The 22896-nt window shown below is 39.2% G+C and overlaps 3 protein-coding genes and 1 long non-coding RNA gene across 6 annotated transcripts in view; 3 read left to right on the forward strand and 1 right to left on the reverse strand.

Moving 5' to 3' along the window:
- The first annotated feature begins 116 nt into the window (after nt 1-116).
- Nucleotides 117-10162, forward strand: nelfe (negative elongation factor complex member E). The gene is made up of 11 exons (XM_023271266.3): nt 117-186; nt 480-565; nt 745-814; nt 1549-1694; nt 1958-2032; nt 2171-2208; nt 2302-2603; nt 6268-6412; nt 6540-6594; nt 9700-9802; nt 9899-10162. The coding sequence occupies exons 2-11, from the start codon at nt 491-493 to the stop codon at nt 9970-9972; spliced, it is 1083 nt and encodes a 360-aa protein (XP_023127034.1). The 5' UTR covers nt 117-186; nt 480-490; the 3' UTR covers nt 9973-10162.
- Nucleotides 10163-11323: 1161 nt separating this feature from the next.
- Nucleotides 11324-20113, reverse strand: LOC111569240 (zinc finger and BTB domain-containing protein 12). Its single transcript, XM_023271265.3, has 5 exons — nt 19804-20113; nt 16952-17160; nt 16655-16849; nt 13998-14198; nt 11324-13407 (listed from the first exon to the last, which is right to left on the reverse strand). Exons 2-5 carry the CDS (start codon nt 17153-17155, stop codon nt 12295-12297), a joined length of 1713 nt encoding a protein of 570 aa, XP_023127033.1. The 5' UTR covers nt 17156-17160; nt 19804-20113; the 3' UTR covers nt 11324-12294.
- On the forward strand, nt 14074-17465 carry LOC129350664 (uncharacterized). Its single transcript, XR_008604138.1, has 2 exons — nt 14074-14210; nt 15834-17465. It is a non-coding gene; the product is annotated as an uncharacterized LOC129350664 (long non-coding RNA).
- Nucleotides 20114-20145: 32 nt separating the features above from the next.
- ehmt2 (euchromatic histone-lysine N-methyltransferase 2) overlaps nt 20146-22896 on the forward strand; it is a 30628-nt gene continuing 27877 nt past the window's right edge. For all 3 annotated transcript variants that reach the window (XM_023271252.3, XM_023271253.3, XM_023271254.3), the window contains exon 1: nt 20146-20259. In XM_023271252.3, the coding sequence (XP_023127020.1) occupies nt 20161-20259 (99 nt within the window). In that variant the 5' untranslated portion in view covers nt 20146-20160. The remainder of the gene's footprint in view (nt 20260-22896) is intronic.

The following is a 22896-nucleotide window of genomic DNA, read 5'->3' on the forward strand; positions in this document are numbered from 1 at the left end:
AATTAATACATTTTAAACGGGCTGGTAATTTTCATAAATCCATATTAATTTGTAAGCATCTGTAATAAGACTGAAAAAAAGGATTTTTTGTGTTTTTATATTTTCGTTGCTAAAAAGTTGGCCGGCAGGTCACGTCATATTTACGCGTCGTTGTTGTTGCTATCGGAGTCACCACCGTTTGAATTGGTGAGTGAATTAAATTAAACTGACAATAAATAACTGTTGTTTAATGTATCTTTAAGGAGCCACATGGAATGTTCATATTATAGCAGTCCTGGTTCTGTCTGGTAGGAGGAAATTACATGTGTATTCTCATTAAATGTAGTAGTGTTTTGGTTTCTGGCTAGCGGGCTAATTAGCTTATGGGCTAGCGGGCGGCGGTGAGACGACTGAAAGTAGATAATAAAGTTTGTTAAAAACAACCTGTCTGCTGTTACTAAACCTTTGTTTGCTTAAAGCTGTTATTCTCTGTATTGTAGCGGTTGCAGTCATGGTGGTTTTTCCAAGTTCACTGACGGAGGAAGAGGAGGCACTGCAAAAGAAATATGCTAAACTTAAGAAAAAGGTGAGTAACCCGAAGGCTGCTGTCAGATTCACTAGATGGATAGATAGATAGCAACAGTACATGATATTTGCATTTGTTTTAGATCCAGGTGTTGCATTTTCTCCCTAGTTATGGCGTGTGTAACGAAATTAATCTCAAAACACTTTGTGTGTTTAAATTTCGTGTCACTGTCATTTCAGAAAAAGGCACTGCTTGCCTTGAAGAAACAGAGTTCAACCAACCAGACAAACCAGAGTGGCCTCAAACGGAGTATGTAAAATTAAATTTGTTTGAAACATATCTGTATATTTAAGCAGGGCAGCACAGTGGCTCAGTGGTTAGCACTGTTGCCTTGCAGTTAGAAGATCCCCAGTTTGCATCCCAGTGAATGGAGTTTGCAGAGTTTACATGTTCTCCTGTACATGTGTGGGTTTTCTCCAGGTTCTCCAGCTTCCTCCCACAGTCCCAAAACATGCTGAGGTTAATTGGTGATTCTAAATTATTCCGTAGGTGTGAATGTGCTGTTTGTCTTTATGTGTCCCCTGCCTTCACCCTGCAGCCCCCTGCAACCCTAATGAGGATTAGGCGGTGTATAGATAATGGATGGATGTATATTTAAGAATGATGCTCTGGATGAGCGTATTCCACAACATGATTCTGTCTCATAAAATGTCCAAAGCCTTTGAGGAAGAGTGGACACAAATATCACTCCTCTATTCATCACTTATGTGTGCCTCATTACTGACGTGCTCTGTATCTGCCCATTATCATTTCCAGTATAGTGAGTACTGTTTCATTATGTCCTTCCTGGTGTAGAGATCCAGTGCTTTGGAGTAATAAATAGCATTTTTCCTCACTAATGCAATAGATAGAATTTATTCTGTAAAATAAATTGCTGCGTTTATATTTTTGATCAGTATAGCTGTGAATAATTTATCAAACTGCCTTGACTAATTTAAAAATTGGGCATGCTTTTGTTCACTTTGCACCTCTCTGTGTCACAGCACTGTCGGACCAGCCAGTTGTTGACACGGCGACAGCAACGGAGCAAGCGAAAATGCTCATCAAGTCAGGGGCCATCAGCGCTATTAAATCTGAGAACAAGAACTCGGGCTTTAAACGGTCTCGAATGCTGGAAATCAAACTCAAGGTGGGATGTCATAAGACAAACTACATGACCAATAACTCTCAAGCTTATGTGTGGTTTTCACAGGCTGGGACATAACCAGGTAGCAGAATGATGAGTACAATTGATTTTCAATATTTTAGGATATTTGTGGAATCTGGTATATGCTTGACGGACACAGAGAAAGCTTTAAAATAAAAATAAGAGCATTTGAAAATAGAACACTTTAAATATTCTGCTTTTTATGTTTGTTCATGTGCTTTGTTTTTGTTCCTCCTTTCCGACAGGACCCTGAAAAAGGCCCAATTCCTGCTTTCTTACCATTCCAAAGGAGCGTCTCTACAGATGAGGACCAACCCGAGGTATATCAGAGAATAAACATGATAAACTGTGACCACTCTGTTTCATCTGGCATCTCTGCTGTAACATTCATAGTTTGTTTTGCAACGACAGATCAGTCAAACTAGCATTTACTAATCAGTGTTTTGTGTTTGGTCTAGTCTGGAAAGAGAGCCCACAGGAAGTCTCTTTATGAGAGGTAACGTCTGAAACCACAAAGAACAAGCAAAGCAACACGTTTAATATGCTGACAGCGTTTATCTGACAGTCTTTTCCTTCTATGTTCCTGCAGCTTTGTCAGTTCAAGTGACCGATACCGGGACGAGGATGATGGAGGCGGCATGTCCTCCAGCCGCGACATGGAAAGAGACAGAGAGCGAGACCGCGATCGAGACCTGGACAGAGAACGGGACAGAGAAAGGGACAGAGATAGAGACAGAGATAGAGAGCGGGACAGGGATAGAGACAGAGGCAGGGAGAGAGACAGGGACCGAGAGCGAGAGAGAGACAGAGACCGGAGCAGAGACAGGGATCGGGACAGGGATCGGGACAGGGACCGAGACAGAGACAGAGACAGAGACGGACCATTCAGACGTGAGTAGCAGTTTTCTGTATTTCTTATGCGGCCAGAATAACCAATTAAGATGTTTTAAAAATACTAAACACAAATTATACGCTACTGAACAAAATTAGGAAACGGCAAGCAACATTTTTTTGGACACATCATAATGAAAGAGACCCTGGAAAATATCGTCACAACTGGAAAAATTAATGCGAAGAGAGGACGAGGCAGACAGAGAATGAAAATGATAGATAGACTGACATCATGGCTACACATGAAAGGGCAACAGTCACAGTGCAGAAAGAAAAAGATGGGATTAGATGCAGAGAAATGATCGCCTACGCTGAATGGCATGGCACTTGATTGACTGAACCATTCTCTGTTGATTACTGTGTGTGATAGATTACTATAGTTTGTATTGGTGTAAATGTAAAGCTTAAGGTTGGGTTTAAATACGTAGAAATTCTTAGTCCTTCCTCAGAGAGCTATAATATTATTAGATGTATTAATGAAGTTCTGAAGTAACGGTCAGTGCTCTCTTTCTTCCTCTAATTGATCGTATCTGTATGATTTTAAGGTTACTTATTGTAGGTGGTAGCCATAGATGTCCCAAGATCTAAATCAAATAAAAATCTGGGACGCCCACATTTCAGTTCAGACCTCAGAGTTGTACAGTTAAGACCCTTAATATCACAGATGAAGGATCACACACATCCCTGCAGGCTTAGTATAAAACAGCAATTATGATTTGTACCCTGCAGGGAGCACAATTTTTTACTGTCACACACAGAAGAAATCCTTAGACCACCCTTGTTGTCTTCAATTTCTTGTCCATTTTAATGCCTAGTACAGCTAAAGGTACATTTGTTTGGACAAATGTAATGATAACAACAAAAATAGCTCATCAGAGTTTAATTTCAGAACCGATATCAGACATTTTCCATGGTTTTCTTGATAATAACCAAAATCTCTTCAGTTCTTCCATCAATAGCTATAGCATTGTTCTGCCAAAAACAGCTTTTAGGATTCCGTTGTTTCTTTTCTGTCTGTTTTAGTCCCATGATCCACACAGGAGTTAGTACTGATTCATAACCATTGTTTCTGATGACTGCATCCATGCGTCTTGGATGTTCTCCACCAGCTTCTGACATTGTTCTGGTGTCACAGCAGCCCATTCCTGTTGCACTAATTCTAACTTATTTGCTTTGTTTTTGGGTTTGTGGTTCTCCATTTAGCATTTGATGATTTTCCACAATTTTTCAGTTGGATTTAGATCTGGTGATTGAGCAGGCCAAGGCATACCCTGGGAATACAATGAAGCTTCAGCATGTCAAATAGGACATAAAGTAATATGGAATCAGCTGCATTTTTGTCGTGTTCATTGTATTCTTCAGGTAATGTACCTTTCGTGGTACCAGGCATTGAAATTAACAAGAAATTGAGGAAAACAAGGCTGGTCTACTCATATTTCTCCATGACTGTAGTTATTTGCATCTGTTTTTCCACAATGATCAACTCTAACAGATAAGAAATCAATTTGTACTCACAAGGAATTCAGAATATGTTAAAGATCAAATCCGAATCGAACAGCGTCTTAAGGAGCCCAGACAACACGATGCAAATAAACGAGAGAGATGGAAGCTGACACAAACACAAGTATATTATTAGAGAGAAACATTTGGAGGGACTGTAAATGGAAGTTAACAGTAGGAGACTTACGGATAAGTGTTGCTGAACTGCCTCAGATAAACTGATTACCACACCGATCATTCTCTGTCTGAAGTTGCAAAATTATTGGAAAGATGTTTCCAATTAAAATCCTGACAGTTTACATGAGGAACATCAAGATAATTGCATTCCAACTTAGAATATTAAAGAGAGAAACCCCACAATTAAGCACCCCTTGATCATTATTTAGTGACAGTGAGGAGGAAAGAGAGAGGATTAGCTGTGAGAAGATCAGGAGCCACAAATACCTGCAGAAAAACATATATAGAGAGAAAAAAAGCTGACACTATGGAAGAAGGATGACAAAGTTTATAACATGGAGAATGAGTTCAGGTGCATCATGGGAAATCCTCCAGCAGTTTATGCTTCTAGCAGTAGAACTAAGCGATGGTTCAGAGTCACCTGAGTCGGTCCTGACTCTAATCATTAAAGTAGAGCTCCTGAGAACTGATTCCACAGCAGAGGAGCTGATGAATGAAAGATCTGCCTCCTGATCTACTTCTAGAAACCATAGAAACTAAAACTGAGTTCTCTATTGGGACAATCTGGTGCTTTGGGCTCTTTAAGATGATCATTAAGGTTTATTTTAGTGTGTGAGGAAAAAGGATTTTAAATTCTTTTTGGTTTTCCAGGGAGTGAATTCAGAGAAACTAATATGGGAGAAATAAGATCTCTCTCGCTGGTTTCTGTCAGTTCTCTTGCTGCAGTCTTTTGGATTTGCTGGAGGCTCTTCAGAGAGCTTTTCTGATGCAGTTAAAGAGGTTTTCTGTTGTAGTATTCTCGAAGATCCAAAAATAGTCCTGCTAGGTGCAGTTCCTGGAGGCTTTGAGTGAAGATCTCTGCTCCAAATCCTATTAGGAGCTGCTATAAAGTGTGTTACAGCTGGGTGGTTGAAGCCAGAGCCCCCAGTATTCAGCATAAGGATCGAAAAACTATAGAAACTGCATGAGATGGAGCAAATAACAGATATATGAAAACTATAATACAGGGCAGTCAAACTCATCTTAGTTCAGGTTCCGCGTTCAGCCCAATTTGATCTCCAGTGGTCAGTAAAATCACAACATAATCACCTATAAATCACCACAACTCCAAATATTACCTTTGTTTTAGTGCAAAAATATTCACATTAAGGAATTATCTTTTTACAAAACATTATGAACAACCTGAAATTTGTGAAGAAAAATAAATTTCACCAACATTCAGCCTCAGTTTATCATTTCCACATTACAACTTCCAGATCACAGAGTGTCTACAAAGGAACACAACATTTAGTCATCTGGAACTGAACAATATAATATTTTACTTTATGATCAAAACCACAAAAGTCGGACAAAAAAAGACAAAAAAACAATAACAAGACAAAATATTACACAAACGAAACAAAAACAAAACAAAAAAAGAGACAAAGTTTCAAAGCAACAAAAAATGGACAGATGACAAAAACTAGTCAAAAAATTAGACAAATGAGACAAAAAATGACAAAAACGAGAAACAAAATAACAAAAAATAGACAAACAACACAAGTGAGCCAAAAAAAACACAAAATGATACAAACAAGAAACAAATGACAAAAGACAGACAAAAAACAACAAAAACAAGACAAAATGTTACAAAAAAGACACACAAAATGACAAAAGAACAATGAACAATCTAGTATTTTACTTGATGATCACAACAACTTGTCATGGTCTAGAAATTATTTTAAATTTATAGTTTTACTAATTTACAATCTGCAGTTAATGTCTTCTCTTTGAGGGCCAGATTGGACCCTCTGGAGGGTTGGTTTTGGCCCGCGGGGCGCTTGTTGGACACCCCTGCTATAATGCATTTTCAATTCTGTGTGGCGTTCATTAATACTGCTAGCGTCTTTCTCTGCCGCTACAGCCCAGTGTTCTCTGAGGTTTCTGTAATGTTTGTATGTCGGAATCAAAGACTGCTGCTGAAATCTGTTTTGTTTTGAACCACCAGGATCCGACTCGTACCCGGAGCGGCGATGCGTTCGAAAGGGGAACACAGTGTACGTTTACGGCTCTGGCCTCGTGGAGGACAGCCTGCGCACTGCGTTCTCTCAACACGGAAACATCATCGACCTCTCCATGGACAACCCACGCAAGTACGTAGCCGTTAAAGTCGTGTGCACGTTGTTGGTCTCTTCCACCTGCTGTTCTGATTGTCTGCAACAATACGCCACCCCACAGTTAATTAAACACCGATCTGTTCCCTCCTGTTCCTCTTTCCAGTTGTGCTTTTATCACGTTTGAGAAGATGGAGTCTGCAGACCAGGCTGTGGCTGAGGTTAGTACGATCCAAGATAACGTTAATTAACCCTCCTGTTGTCCTCATTTACGGGCACCAAAAAATATTGTTTCCTTGTCTGAAAAAAAATCCAAAGATTCTGCAAAAAAAATTCCCCAAATTTGGCAAGAAAATCCTTGTAAATATTTTCAAAAAATGAGTAAAAATCTTCCCCAAAAATCCTAACAATATCTAAAGTGATTCCATATATATCAGTAAAACTTCTAATATTTTCTTAAAGAACATTCACATAAAAATCAACCAAAATCCAATGAAATTCGCTGGATTTTGGTTGATTTTTATCTGAATGTTCTTAAGAAACATTTTTAACATTTCTTTTTTTCCACCAAAAAATGTTCTAAGATTTCCCAAAAATGTTGAAAATGTGGACATCAGAAGTTTCACTGTGAAAATATATTATTTTTTCACATTTTCAAACTTTAAAACGGGTCAGTTCTGACCCGCAGGACAACACGAGAGTTAAGATCTTCCAACACATTGCAACAGTGAAAGGGGGGATGTCTGATATTGGCTTTTTTGCCGATATTGTCCAACTCTCAATTTCCAACTCCGATATCTGCCGATACCAATATATGTGGGCTATTTAACAAATTCTAGGTAACATCTCATATCTCCTGTGGTGGAATTATTACATCATGTCTAATTTTATTGTGATGCCCCATTGGATGTATTCTCTAATGCAACAAGGCTTTCCAAATGTAAACATAGTCTGTGCAAAATAAGAAAATTACCTATAGGATTTTGGCGATAAATGCGGCAAAATCAAGCATTATTTTATCGGTTTTCATGATAGACAAAAAACCGATAACGATATTGACCGATATTACATTTTTATGCCAATATCAGGCCGATAATATCAGAAATCCCTAAATTAAAGAAATAAAAAATACAACATACATGTAATTCTGCACTAAGCACATAATTAATTAAACAATAATTAGAAATAAGTTAATAAAAGCATTTAATGCTTAATTTACAGACTTTCAAAGTTATTTAATGTATATTTACAGAAATAGTACAATAATTGTATAAATATTCCTATTTTCATTTGTGAAAAAGTTGTAAGATTTCAGACTTTATTCAATCGGAGTAGATTTTATAATATATAGACCATAGCAAATTAAATTTAAAAGATTTTGTGATCGCAAACCATTTCATATCCTCTCGGACTGCCCACTTATTAGACAGTACTGGAATGATGTTCATGGAGCGCTGCAAGACATTTTTATTAAGTGTGTAATTCCTTTTGTAATAAAAACTGTTTATTTTGGATGTTTGAGAACAAAGGATAAATATCTATTGAGTGTGAATGTGATGGTCACTCCCTAATGTTCTTAAAGATGTTCATGTTTCTGCTTATCTTATTTTATTTAGTTATTTTTCTGATGGGAAATAGTTTTCTAAAAAAAAAAAAAAAAAAAAAAAGAACAACGATAATATTGTACACGTGGATTTTACCCATCACTAAAAAATGTTAAAACTGATGAGTAAAGAATTTTTTAAAAAAAAGATTTTGTGATTAAAAATAGTAAAACTTGACTGCAGCCTAGTGAAGTGTACTTTTTAATACCGTATCTATGTTTTCCAGTTATTTAATACTTACAAAGCCATGTGTGTTTACTTTTTAACAATTGATGAGTCGGTGAACTTCTGTAAACTAGTGTGAAATAAGACCTGAAAGTTCTCTAAATGTGGGCATTTTCATTCATATTTTTCTGTTAATAAGCAGGCTAATGCAGATGTTATGGATGTCAGTATAATTACACATTTAGTTAAGGTAAATTCAGGAAATTTTGTGCTTGTTTTTGTCATTTTGTGTGTCATTTTTGTCATTTTGTATCTCGTTTTTGCCATTTTGTATCTTGTTTTTATCCTTGTGTCTCGTTTTTGCCATTTTCTGTCTCGTGTTTGTCATTTTGTGTCTCGTTTTTGCCATTTTGTGTCTCGTTTTTGTCCTTTTATGTCTCATTTTTGTCATTTTTTTCTCTCATTTTTGTGATTTTGTCTCATTTTTGTGATTTTGTCTTGTTTTTATCATTTTATGTCTTTTTTGTCATTTTATGTCTCATTTTTGCCATTTTGTGTCTCATTTTTGCCATTTTGTGTCTCATTATTGCCATTTTCTGTCTCGTTTTTGCCATTTTGTGTCTCGTTTTTGCCATTTTGTGTCTCGTTTTTGTCCTTTTATGTCTCATTTTTGTCATTTTTCTCTCATTTTTGTGATTTTATGTCTCATTTTTGTGATTTTGTCTTGTTTTTATCATTTTATGTCTTGTTTTTGTCATTTTATGTCTCATTTTTGCCATTTTGTGTCTCATTTTTGCCATTTTGTGTCTCATTATTGCCATTTTCTGTCTCGATTTTGTCATTTTTTATCTCGTTTTTGCCATTTTCTGTCTCGATTTTGTCATTTTGTATCTCGATTTTGTCATTTTGTATCTCGTTTTTGTCATTTTGTATCTCGTTTTTTCCATTTTGTGTCTCGTTTTTGTCATTTTGTATTTCGTTTTTGTCCTTTTATGTCTCGTTTTTGTCATTTTATGTCTCATTTTTGTCATTTTGTGTCTCGTTTTTATCATTTTATGTCTCATTTTTGTCATTTTGTCTCGTTTTTGCCATTTTGTGTCTAGTTTTTGTAATTGTGTCTCATTTTTGTCATTTTCTGTTGTGTTTTTGTTATTTTGTGTCTCATTTTTGCCATTTTGTGTCTCGTTTTTGTCGATTTCTGTCTCATTTTTGTCATTCAATACTATTCAATCCTTACAAAGCCATGTGTATTTACATTTTTGCAGTTGATGAATCAGTGAAGTTCTTTAAAATAGTGTGAAATAAATTTTGTCATTTTAATTCATATTTTTCTGTTAATTAGCAGGCTAATGCAGATGTTCAGAAAGTCAGTATACACATTCAGTTTTTTTTCAAAATCATCATTTTTAAGATTAAGGGAGGACATTTTGTGCTCCAGTAAATTTTGACTGTACTAAATCGAACAGTTTTTCTTCATATTGTTATTATTTGCTGTAGTTGTGGGGATGCTCTGCTCGTGCACGTGGAGCACACTAACAGTCTAAACTCTGCCTGCAGCTGAGTGGAAGCTCGGTGGGAGATGTCCACATCAAAGTCAGCATCGCCAGGAAGCAGCCGATGCTGGACGCTGCCACTGGGAAATCAGTGTGGGCTTCTCTGGGTAAACACTCTGACTGTTTGTTTAGACACCGATCAGGCTGCCTGCGTGTTTCCACAGCGTGGACTAACCTTCTCCACGGTTTCTCTCCTTCCACAGCGGTGCAGAACAGCACCAAGGGCTCCTACAGGGACAAGAGGAACCAAGTGGTGTACAGCGAAGACTTCCTGTGACGACGCTTCCTTTCTTTGTCTGTTTTTTGCTTTTAAAGCCGTTTGGCTGCTTCAGTTGTACGTTTTTGCTGGATAAGTAGAGGGTTTTCTGTTGTCTTTTTGAACCAGTAGATGGGATGTGGGGCGGGACTGATCCTGAAACTACAGATCTGTTTTGTGGAGCTCAATAAAAGCTGTTTGTTCTTTGTTACCACGAGTGTTGTCTGATTTACTGGATGCAGTGTCTTATTTTTGTCATTTTGTGTCTCATTTTTATTCATTTCGTGTCTCGTTTTTGTGATTTTGTCTCATTTTTGTGATTTTGTCTCGTTTTTGTCGTTTTGTGTCTCATTTTTGTCATTCTGTCGTTTTGTGTCTCGTTTTTGTCATTTTGTGATTTTCTCATTTTTTGTCATTTTGTCTCGTTTTTGTCATTTTGTGTGTCATTTTTGTCATTTTGTTGTTTTGTGTGTCGTTTTTGTCGTTTTGTCTCATTTTTGGCATTTGTTTTTGTCAGTTCTTTGATTTTGTGTCTCGTTTTTGTGATGACAGAGAACTAGTCAGTCAAAATGTTGAGAAAAGGAGAAGCTGCAGTAAATTTTGTTCTCTATATACAGCCTGAAACCCTCTTACACTGCATTTAGACAAAAAAAAAAAAAAACAATTCAGTCTGAATAAATTTGTCTAATACAACATAGATGGAAGTTTTGTGTCACAAAATGTACTGTGAGGATTTTAACCCTCCTGTCGTCCTGCGGGTCAAAATTGACCCGTTTTAAAATTTGAAAATGTGGAAAAAAAATTTATTTTCACAGTGAAACTTCTGATGTCCACATTTTCAACATTTTTGGGAAAGAAATGTTTAAAAAAATGTTTAACACAAAAAACTACTTTTTTGTGTGTTCTTAAAACATTACAAGTTTTACTGATATATATAGAATCACTTTAGATATTTTTGGGATTTTTTTTGGATGATTTTTCATTATTTTTTGAAAATATTTACAAGACTTTTCTTGCCAAATTTGGGGGATTTTTTTTTTTTAAAATTAAACTTTTAAGGGAAACTTTTAAGGAATTATTGGTATTTTCTTCCTGAAGGTTTTACAAATTTTCAGAAATTTGAGGAATTTTTTTTGCTGAATTTTTGGATTTTTTTTCACGCATTTGGTGCTTGTAAATGAAGACAACAGGAGGGTTAAAAATACTGGATTCAAATTCCTCCAGTGCATCGAAGAAATGTTTAACTAGACATGAAAACACTTCGTACGAGCTTTGATCTTGCTCTATTCTCCCTGTGTTTTAACAGAAACTAAATTCACTGAACCGTGTGTGTAGTAGTAGTCTGAGTGGTGATAACATCTTTCTTGGGAACTTTAATGTATAAAAAAACAGTTTATTTCCATAATGACATTTGCAACAGAGGAACAAGTCTTATCAGATCTTCACATATTTTACACATCTTTTATCAAAAGCACATAAAGAGACGTCTCATTCTGAGGTCTAGTCAGGCAACATACGTGTAAACACCCTTGTGGAAGAGCTAAAACACAGGCGGCTAAACAGAGAAGACACTTTCCGTTTCTTTTATTTACAGTTCTGAGTCAAACTGTTCTTAAGACGATAAAATCAAAAAGGCCTTGAAGTCGACACGGTAGGAAAAACACGGCTGTAAATGATAAAAATACAGATGACTAAACTGTACTTATCTGCTTTGGTTTCAGGGTCTCATTCACTGCCACAGCTTCCAGGGACACGAGTTAAATCGAGCCATCGATACGTTTATGCCTCTGTTTTCCTACTGTGACATGCTGTGTTAACCCTCCTGTTGTCCTCAGGAAAAAATGTATATTTTCACAGTGATTCACTAAAGTGATTCCATATATATCAGTAAAACTTCTAATATTTTCTTTATGAACATTCACAGAAAAATCAACCAAAATCCAGCGAAATTTGCTGGATTTTGGTAATTTTTTTTGTGAATGTTCTTAAGAAATATTTTTAACATTTCTTTTTTTCCACCAAAAAATGTTCAAAGATTTCCCAAAAATGTTGAAAATGTAGACATCAGAAGTTTCACTGTGAAAATATGCATTTTTTCCCACATCTTCAAACTTTAAATGGGTCAATTTTGACCCACAGGACAACAGGAGGGTTAAAAGCAGCCATCGATTATTATTTTATGCAAACACGTAACACATTTTGTTTAAAAGAGCTCCTATTTTGGCAGTCGTAGAATTTAAAGGCATCAAAGTCATTTTCTGCACTTTCCTAATGCCCACGCCAGGACCCTACAGAACACATCTAACTGCAGTAAACTGTCCAAGAGCTTTAAGACGTTTTGGTCTACGACACTTGTTCGGTAACGAGACATTCCTGCTCCTCCTCTCGTACCCTCCCGACTGCTCCGCTCGCCCGCTCCCTCTCCTCCTGCTCGTGGAGGGAGTTCTGCCCCGTGGTTTTACCGTGCTGCTCCTTCAGGTGGCGCCGTAGGGCCGGCTTGTGGGCGAAGCGGGCGTGGCAGTAGGCGCAGTGGTGCGGCCGCTCGCCACTATGGAGGTTCATGTGGTCTATCAGGGTGGACTTCTGGGTGAAAGTCTTGTAGCAGAGGGGGCACTGGTGCGTCTTGCCGGCCCCCCGGTGCACGGCCATGTGGCGTGTCAGGTTGGCCGAGTGGTGGAAGTGTTTACCGCAGCAGGGGCAGGCGTACAGGAGGTGGGTGGAGCGGGCATGGACGGCGAGGGAGTGGGGCGACGGGAAAGTCAGGCCGCAGTGCTCGCAGATGACGGGGCCGACCACGCTGGACGTAGAACCCACCACCGCCACCGACTCGTCCCCGCCCTCGTTGGCTCCGACGCTGGTCAGCCCTGAACCGCCTTCACCTGCACCGCAGCTAGAGTCCTCCAGGGAAAACTGGTTCAAGCTGCTGGCTGCCATCGGGGAGATCTTTTCCCCCTGAATGTCACCTAAACCGAAGTCCAACCGGGGGAGTTCCAGTGGCAGGAAACCTCCTGCTGCTTTAAGTGCTTCCTGGCTGTAGTCCAGCCCAAAACCGCCCAATCCAGCGGCCGTAAGGTACCATAAATCCTGGTGCTGAGCTAAGACTGAAGGTCTTTTCTCCTGATGTGACATCCACCTTCTCCTTTTGAATCCCCTCCCTCTGCCCCTTCCTCTGCCTCGGCCGATCTTAGAGTCAGACAGTCTGCGCCTGAAAGCTTGGATGGTCTCAGCTGAAAGTCCTCCAGAGCTGAGATCTTCTACTGAGCTAAAGTCATATTCACCGCCTTCTCCAATCAGAACTCCTTCTGTTTCTGGGAAACAGACATCCTGAGGTCCATCACCTGCAGCTGCTTTGTCCCGTTCTCTGTCTCTGTTCATCTGCTCCTCCTCAGAGATGTACACCCTGAACACATCGAAGTCCTCCTGCCTGGTCTCCTCCTCCTCATCTGATCCAGGAACCTGGAACACAACGGAGACTAAATCAAGCATCTGAAGGTGCTTTTCCACCAGCACCTACTCGACTCTACTCGATTTGTGAGGTTTTCCATTAGGACGCGCTTGGAACGACAAAAACACGAGACAAACAACATAAAAAAGACAGAAACCAACAAACACAAGACAAAATTATTACAAAAACGAGACACAAAACGACAACAATGAACAGTCTAGTATTTTACTTTATGATCAAAGCAACTTGTCATGGTCTAGAAATGATTTTGATGAGTTTTTACTTGATAAATGACTTCCAAAGAGCTGCAGATTAAAACAAAGCATCAGTTAATTTTTTCAGGACTAAAAATGTAGATTGATGTGCCTACATGAGTTTATGTGTTTTCAAAGATGGACAACAGCAGTGAACACTTAATTCATTTTTTAGTCTGAAAGATCTTCTATTATTACTCCCATAGAGAAACCAAGGCCAGGAAATATTTCATCAAAAATCTTTAGTCTGACTGGTGGGACGAAAAGACAACTCATTTCTATAAACTGAATGAATCAGTCGGTTTTACCAGCTGAAGATCAGAACATTTTATCAGCTGAAATGGTACCTGGATACACGGATCATCCATGATGGGACTGTCGTGGGGCTGACTGCTGCCCTGAGCAGGAACATCACCGCTGTTCTCCTCTACTGAGCACACAGCTGGACTGTTGGGTTGGACAGGAGAAGGTTGGCGGGGGGAAGGAGATCCAACCGACTGAATGCTGCTGACGATCACTGGTGTGGCCTGGCTCTCCTCTACAGCCTCCTGCAAAAAGAAGTAGGAAAACAGATGATGGGATCGCTCTAAACCAGTGCTTCTCAAAGTGAGGGGGACGGGAGCAACTGGGAGGAAAAGGTCCATCTACGCCAGGAGTGTCCAACTCATTTTAGTTCAGGTTCCACATTCAGCCCAGTTTGATCACCAGTGACCAGTAAAATCACAGAATAACCTATAAATAACCAAAACTCCTCATGTTTCCTTTGTCTTAGTGCAAAAAAGTTCATTCTGAAAATGTTCACATTTAAGGAATTATCTTTTTACAAACTATTATGAACAACCTGAAATTTCTGAAGAAAAATAAATATCAGCAGCATTCAGCCTCAGTTTATCATTTCCACATTACAACTTCCAGATCACAGAGTGTCTACAAAGGAACACAAAATTTAGTTATCTGGAACTGGACAATATAATATTTTACTTTAGTTGTATTAATGTGTAAATGATAAACTGAGGCTGAATGTTGTTGAAATTGAACTTACTTTTCTTTAGAAATTTCAGGATGATCATAATGTTTTGCAAAAATATAGTTCAGAATGTATTTTTTGGAACTAAAACAAAGGGAAAAAGTTAGAGTTGTGGTTATTTATAGGTTATTATACTTTGATTTTACTGGTCCCTGGAGATCAAACTGGGCTGAATGTGGAACCTGAATTAAAATGAGTTTGACACCCCTGGCGTAGACAGACCTGTTCCTCCCAGTAGCTCGCGCCCCCTGCACTTTGAGTGAATGTTTATATATACACATATTAACTTTGTATACATACAAAGTTATTGAGGGTAGCACAGAAGTTTTTTGGCCTGACAGACAGAGTTTGAGAAGCACTGCTCTAAACGTATGAATACCAGAAGCTCTGAAAGCTCTGATAAAGTGTTCCTGTGTGTACACTGTGTGTAGAGAGAAGGTACAAGATGTTCAGCTGAAAATTACTTCCATCACAAGATACAAAAATGACATTGTGGATAACTACTGAGGACAAAACTGGACTACAGTGCTGTTATCTGTCACATTCTTCACACACAAAACTTTGACTACTTTACATTCTACGAGATAAATGAATGTTTAACTGAAAAATGTCTGAGAAAGAAGCAGCTGCGAATAGTTTTTTGTGACACTTCAACAAATCCATCAGCTAGAAAGGCTACTAATGGAGTGCAATATGTTTTGGGTTTGATGTGCTAAAAGTAAAAGATGATATAATTATGTCAAATGCTATTAGACTGAAGACCAGAGTTAAAACATGTGTATAAAATACATAATGATGAAGGTTGTAGTAATGACTGATGTTTGATGGCATGGTGTGTGTCTGTGGAGGACACACACACACAGCTGGAAGGCCATAAAGTAAAACATGTATTATTGGTGTGAAGATACATGCTTTGTAGAAATTGATATGAGGTGTAGTCAAAACATAATGGTGCAAACTTAAAGCAATATAACTTTTAAAAAATATTAGAAGCATAACAATACATAAAGGTATAATATGCATGAAATCTATCACAAAATAAAAAGGGTACGATGTGGAGCCAAAAGTTTGAACATGTCTGGGCTTGTTCTCTGTAAAACATGACCTAATGATAACCTAATGTCTTCTGTCTTCTGTGGGCAAACCACCCACTCAGGATCAGCGGGACGGAGGTGGAGAGAGTGGAGAGCTTCAAGTACCTGGGTGTTAACATCACCAGGACCTAACGTGGTCCTGTCACATCAACACCCTGCTGAAGAAAGCTCCACAGCGTCTCTACCACCTCAGCGACTTTAAGCTCCTCTCAAGGTGCTCAGGAACTTCTACATCTGCACCATTGAGAATGTTTTGTCTGGAAGTATCAGCACCTGGATGGGCAGCAGCACCCAGCAGGACTTCTTGGCCCTGAGGAGGGGGGTCCACTGGACTGAGAACCATCAGAACCACCCTCCCCAACCTGCAGGACATTTACAACAAACTAGCAAGGAAGATTGCTAGTGAGCCCACCCACCCCAGCCACAGATTGTTCTCGCTTCGGCCACCAGGGCGGCGTTAGCGCTGCCTGAAGGCAAACACAGAGAGGATGAGGAGGAGCTTCTTGCCACAGGCTGTCCTCCTGCTGAACCTGAAACAGTAACTCAATAGACAATCAACCTGCAAATCCATTCCACCATACTGTTTACACTTTGCCTTGGATGAATATGTGTGTGTATATATATATATATATATATATATATATATATATATATATATATATATATATATATATATATATATATATATATATATATATATATATATATATACACACACAGTGTTTCCTCTAGGATTTTTTCCCAGCAGCTCTGCTCCTGCTCCACATTTTTTGGAAGATCTCTAACATTTGAACACAGTCAAGTCTTAGACTCTGGCCCTTGATTTGTGACTTAGATTCCACTTCATCACTAACTTTGACAGTGGTTGATGTGGGAGGCTGACCTTAGCTAGACCGGGATGCTTTAGCTGCACGTATTTCTCCAGCGCTCCTCTGCAGCGCTCCACGATGTGCTCCATCTGCAGGTAGCTGGCAGCAGTCAGGTAGTTGACGATCTCCTCGGGGTTGAAGTGCAGGATGCCGGTGTAGCAGGACTGGAGCAGGTCGCACACCACCGAGGAGCTGTACAGCATCGACACCTGGATAATAACATGGAACACAGTCACAGAAGTTTAACTCGGCATGGAATCCTGAAAAGAAAATCCCAGTGACAGCGTGAGGTTGAGTTTATGCTGGCCAACCTGCAGCTTGGGCGATGGGTTGAGGAGGAACTGGTCCCGCAGGAAGGGCGAGCATGCAGCCAGCACAACCTTGTGTCCCCTGAATACCTGGTTGTTGCTGGCGACGATGGTGACGTCACAGAAATGCTGGCGGGACCTCAGCGAATTCATGTGCTTCAAGGTGATGTCCCCGTGGCCCGGTAACCGGAAAAACACCATCTCCATCTTGTCTGAGGAGAAACAAGGACGGGCGTGGTGACAAATTCCAAGAACTGAGCACCCATTACGGTTAACTCAGTAACAACACAGACACAAAATACAGGCCGAATAAAAGCCACTTGAACACTGTGTTCAATGTCTGAAATAGGATCAAAGACAGTATAAGCTCCTTCCTAGCCCCTCTTGAACTCAAGATTGAAGAGAATATCTTTATTGTCATCATACATGGGAGCATGACAGAAGTATAAGTAGCTGCATTGAAATAAGCTAAATAACAACAATAAATAATAAAATCAAACGTACATATAAAACAAAACTAGATCAAGAATTCCAACATGTGCTAAAGTGGCAAGCTAGAAGGTAATGAGATCAGATAAAAAAACAATAAAATAGAACTATGGGAAGGAGATAAGCAGCATTATTAACCCTCCTGGTGTCTTCATTTACAGGCACCAAAAAATATTGTTTCCTTGGCTGAAAAAAAAGGCAAAAAAATTCCCTAAATTTCTGAAAATTTGCAAAACCGTCAGGAAGAAAATTCCAATAATTCCTTAAGAGTTTCCCTTGAAAGTTTTATTTTAAAAAATCCCCCAAATTTGGCAAGAGAATCCTTGTAAATATTTTCAAAAAATGAGTAAAAATCTTTAAAAAAAAAAAATCCTAAAAATTTCTAAAGTGATTACATATATACCAGTAAAACTTCTAATATTTTCTTTATGAACACAGAAAAATCAACCAATGAAATTAATGTTGTTAAGAAACATGTTTAACATTTCTTTTTTTTCCACCAAAAAATGTTCAAAGATTTCCCAGAAATGTTGAAAATGTGGACATCAGAAGTTTCACTGTGAAAATATATTTTTTTCCCCACATTTTCAAACTTTAAAATGGGTCAATTTGACCCGCAGGATGACACAAGGGTTAAAAGTGACACTGCGTTGTTGTTTTGAGTTCAGAAGTCTGAAGGAATTGCACTGCAGCAGCTTACAGTGCAGACAGGGAGGTTTGTTTTGATTGTTAAAATCTCGTCCAATTCTCAGAGCACACACCATGGCTGTCAAATGCTTTTAGAGTTGGTTTTCTATACACTGAGCACACATGTTCAGTACATATCTTCACGTGAGCAGTGACAGATCTCATAAAAATCGTACTGTTGGATCAAGATGTAACAAATCCAGAAGGTAATACTGATATAAAGGTCCAACAATGACAAGTGTAATATTAACACATGTTTGGATGAATCGCCAGCTAGTTCAAATATTAAATCAGCCTCTTCAAAGAGTGCCAGGAGCACAAAACTAAAAGGTAAGCCATTTGATAGTCAACTTAGTCTTTTAAGCTAAAAAGCCAAGAATTCTCTGATATCAGTGTTCACTAGTTTCTTTGTGTTTGATTACTAGCCAGAAAAAAAAACAATTTGATGCCGTCATCTTTGATAATAGGATTTTTCACTTTGTTGTAACATTTTCTAGACTAAACCATTCACTGAGAAAATAATAGGCACATCAATATTACAGTTTGTCCTCCTGGAGCATCCTTGACGTGTTTCAAAGTAAGTCAGTAACATCAGCTGAAGTAGAACCTTATATATACAATTAAAAAATATAAACTATCACACATGGTTTGGGGATAATGGTGACAAGACACAAAAAATGTCTAATGTGAACTTGGTCTATGGGTAAATAATCTATAAAATGCACCACTAACACTGATGTAATGGACAAACTGAAAGAACAAGTTCTGTTCTCCTGTCTGGAAATAAACACAGAGGGCCTTAATCACTTGTAATAACGACAAAGAAGAGGTATAATATCAGCTTTCTGCACTTAAACAGTGGAAGAACATCTACTCTAACAGTACATGCTAATTAAATCCACAGTTGAGAATTGAGGAACGTTGAAAAGTTGGGTTAGCTAATATCATTTCACTTTGTTGTGATATTTTCTGGACAAAACCATTCACTGAGAAAATAACAAGAATAAGAATATTACAGTCTGTCCTCCTGGAGCATCCTTGACGTGTTTCAAAGTCTAAGTAGAAACTTGTGGATCAAGATCGACTTGAAAATAACTAACAAATATGAAATATCAATCATAAATGTGAGGATAATGTCGACAACACACAATAAATGTATAATGTGAACTTGCTCTACGGGTAAGTAATCTATAAAATGCACCACTAATGCAAGAACAAGTCCGATCTTTCAATTCATGTTGAACAGGGAAATGGGAATAAACAGAGGGCTTTTTATGACTTGTAATAACGACAAAGAGACGTTATATTGTCGTATTACAGTGGAAGAACACCTACTCTCACATTACATGCTAATTAAATCGACAGTTTAGAATTCAAAAACATTGAAAAGTTGGGTTAGCTAACATGTTTGGGCGTGAAAAAAAAACAGGATATGTGTGGAGTCTGTGATAAAACTATGATATTTAGTCGACAGGTGTCATTACCGTCAGACGTTGAAATCGATCAAAACACAGAATTTTTCCACCTTTTCTCTCGAGCCCGGCTAGCTGGACGTCAGCTAACGTTAGCCCCGACCTAACTAACAGCTCGTTAGCTCGTCCACTTGTATCGCCGGTGGGTTTTTCTGCTGGTAAAAACCACGAAACAAAAGCTGCCCGTCAAACTTTACCGTTACTCACCTTCGCCTCTCTCGTTCCGTCTTTGTGAGCTCTACCGGGGGGGGGGGGAGAAAAATCAACAACAGTCCCGGCTCGTTGTGACGCTTCAGCCGTTGGCGGAGGTGATGCTAGTCGTCCAGCGGTGTCTGCTCATCCCTCCAGCCGGCCGCTCGCTGCCACCACCTCGATTTCTGTTTACTTTTCGGCCTTTTTTCGGAGGAAGTGCATCTCGTGACAACAAACGCGGACCCGCTGGCGTGTCGCCGCCGCCGCCCCGCCGAGCTGACTTTGAATCGGTTTCCGCGTGAAGCTTCTCCTCGGCGCTGGTCGTCGATACACCGCGCGCATGCTGATTTCTGATCAGCGGTGCTCAAATCAATGGACGCAGAGGGGCGGGGCTCCGGCCGTGACGCAGGCACGTTCGGCTACGTCGACGTTCGCCTGGGAAACATGTCGGCGTCTGAGACAACGACAAAGGTAGCAAACGCACCGCAAAAAAATCCCCCGCCGGCTGAATTTATCCTCTTGTATCCGCTTCTAAACACGTTAGCCTGCTTGGCGAAACCGTGCCAATGAAGCCAATGCCTGCCACGTTGCCAGTGTCTTTATTTGTCGAGTATTATAGCTCTTCACTGCAACCTGTGCTACAATGCTAGCAATGTTAGCCTGTCTGTTTTGTGTTAACTGAAGGATTGTTTACACGCTGGGGAAGTTTTGCTGATTTTTTTTTGCATCCTTTGAGTATTTAAATCATCTGTGCATGTATTGTATTGCGTTGCTTTTGTCGCTTTTGTATTCATTACTCGCATTTTGGGCCGGTTGTGAAGCAGATTTTGAGACAAACTGATCTTTTACTACTCGGGTACAAATTAATTGTTCCCTGCGAGGAATTCAAGCATTCAGTGTGTGAAATTTGTAACTTTACATTCCGTTTTTAGTTGTCCGTGTAGTTTCTCATTCCGTTTTTAGTTGTATATTTGTGACTATTGTCGGGGTCCTTCATTGATTTGGCATGAATGGGTTGATTGACTGATGGCGGCGGATGACGTAACAACAGCAGCGATCAGCGATTGGTTGAGAGGCATATTTTGAAGCGGCGAGTGCGGAAGTGTTTTACTTAAGATAGAACAGAATATCCTATATTAGTCCCACAAGGGGAGATTTGCAATGTCACAGCAGCAAAGTGGCAGTAAGAAAAATCAATATAAATATAAAGTCAATATAAATAAGAAAAACTAAAGAACACAAAGATACTAAGATAGATAGATTAGATAGATTAAACCTTTATTGATCCCATAGCGGGGAAATTTACAATGTAACAGCAGCAAATGGAACAGAATAAAAAGGAGAGCAGCACACAAACACAGTTTATAGATATAAATATTTTCTCCTTCTAGAAGAAAAAAATACAATATTTACAGCAACATTCCTATGAAATTGCACAGCATCATTATGTACATTTTTATTGCACAGATTGTAGGTGGGTGAACTGAACTACTGGGAGCAGGCTTGATTGTAAAGTCTGACTGCAGCAGGAAGGAAAGACCTGCGGTATCTCTCCTTTAGACACCGCAGGTGAAGCTGTCCTCCTGTCTCCCACCACCTCCACAGGATTAAGGGGGCAGCCCAGGACAGAGCTGGCTTTCTTTACCAGTTTGTTTAGTCTCTTCCTGTCTGCAGTTGCGATGCTGCTGCTCCAGCAGACCACTCCATACAGGATGGCTGATGCCACCACAGAATCATAAAAGGTCCTCAGGAGTGCTCCCTGCACCCCGAAGGACCTCAGTAACGACACAAATTCAAGAATATATACCCAAATGAATTGGACTTTGGTTTGTTGCACATGACAGTTTGCTAACTGTCATTAAGTGAGTGTGTATGGTCTGTTGGGAGCAGAGCTGATTATAGAGTCTGATACCAGCATGTAGGAAGGACCTGCAGTAACGCTCCTTCACACACCTGGGGTGATCAGTGTGTCACTGAAGGAGCTGTTTAGTGCCCCCAGAGTGTCTTACATGGGGTGAGAGACACCATCTGCACTGGGTGCGCTGGTGTTAGCAGTCCAGTCCAGTTTATTGTTTAAGTGAACACCCAGGTATCTGTAGGACTCCACAATCTCAATGTCTGTTCCCTGGATGTTTGCTGCTGAAGGAGAATTGTATCTGTCCCTGCTAAAATCCACCACCAGTTGCTTGGTTTTCACCGCGTTGATCTGGAGGCTGTTCAGCAGGCACCGGTCCACAAAGTCCTGGTTGAGTTCTGTGTACTCGTCCTCATCTCCAACCCCCAAACGCTGTTTTCTGTTAGTTGTAACCATAAAAAGCATGGCACAAAACAACTGTCTGGTGATTGGCTACAATATCAAAAATCAAGATTAGTTCTAATGAAATACAGCTAATTACATCCAAAGTTTGTTATTACTGATGCTGATTGTCAGTGATAGAAAGGGAGTATGTTGTATTTATCTGTTATGACAAAATCATAACCACTAAATTAGAATCTTTATCTTACAGGAAACATGTTTTCAACAGAAGCATGTTTTTGAATATTTCTTGGTCTTCCACAATGTGTTAACATATGCTTTTTAAAAACTCACTATTTGTGAATTAATAATGCTCCAATTAAGGAATATTTCACTCAATATTTTAGAACAAAAACATCCTGAATCTGAAAACAATAATTTTCATTATGAAATTGTGATGTTTTTGTACATATGTCACCATAAAATGCAGGCAGCAGGGATATCTGTTCATGATTGTGAAGATTGTGCAATTAAGGTATGACTTAGAAGTTGGGAAAAATATGCGCTCAGTGCCAAACAACACAAAGATATTCAGTTTACTGGCATAGAGGAGTACAGGAACTAGACAAATACTCACATATAAGAGGCTGGAATCACAGAATTTTGCATTTTTTTTCTCGCAAATTATCTACCTGGTGTAACACAAAGACATTTTCAAAGCTTTCGTGGATAAACATCTTTCGTATGGTTCTCCTCTATAGTGCTGGGTTTGGTGTTTATTTCTCACTGTATGCTTTTGAAAGCAGTTGGTTGATGGAACTGCAGTCATGTGAACTGTCAGATGATAGTTTTTATTTCCTTGTTCTCTCTGC

Source organism: Amphiprion ocellaris, chromosome 15, assembly GCF_022539595.1.
Source record: "Amphiprion ocellaris isolate individual 3 ecotype Okinawa chromosome 15, ASM2253959v1, whole genome shotgun sequence".
Taxonomy (NCBI): domain Eukaryota; kingdom Metazoa; phylum Chordata; class Actinopteri; family Pomacentridae; genus Amphiprion; species Amphiprion ocellaris.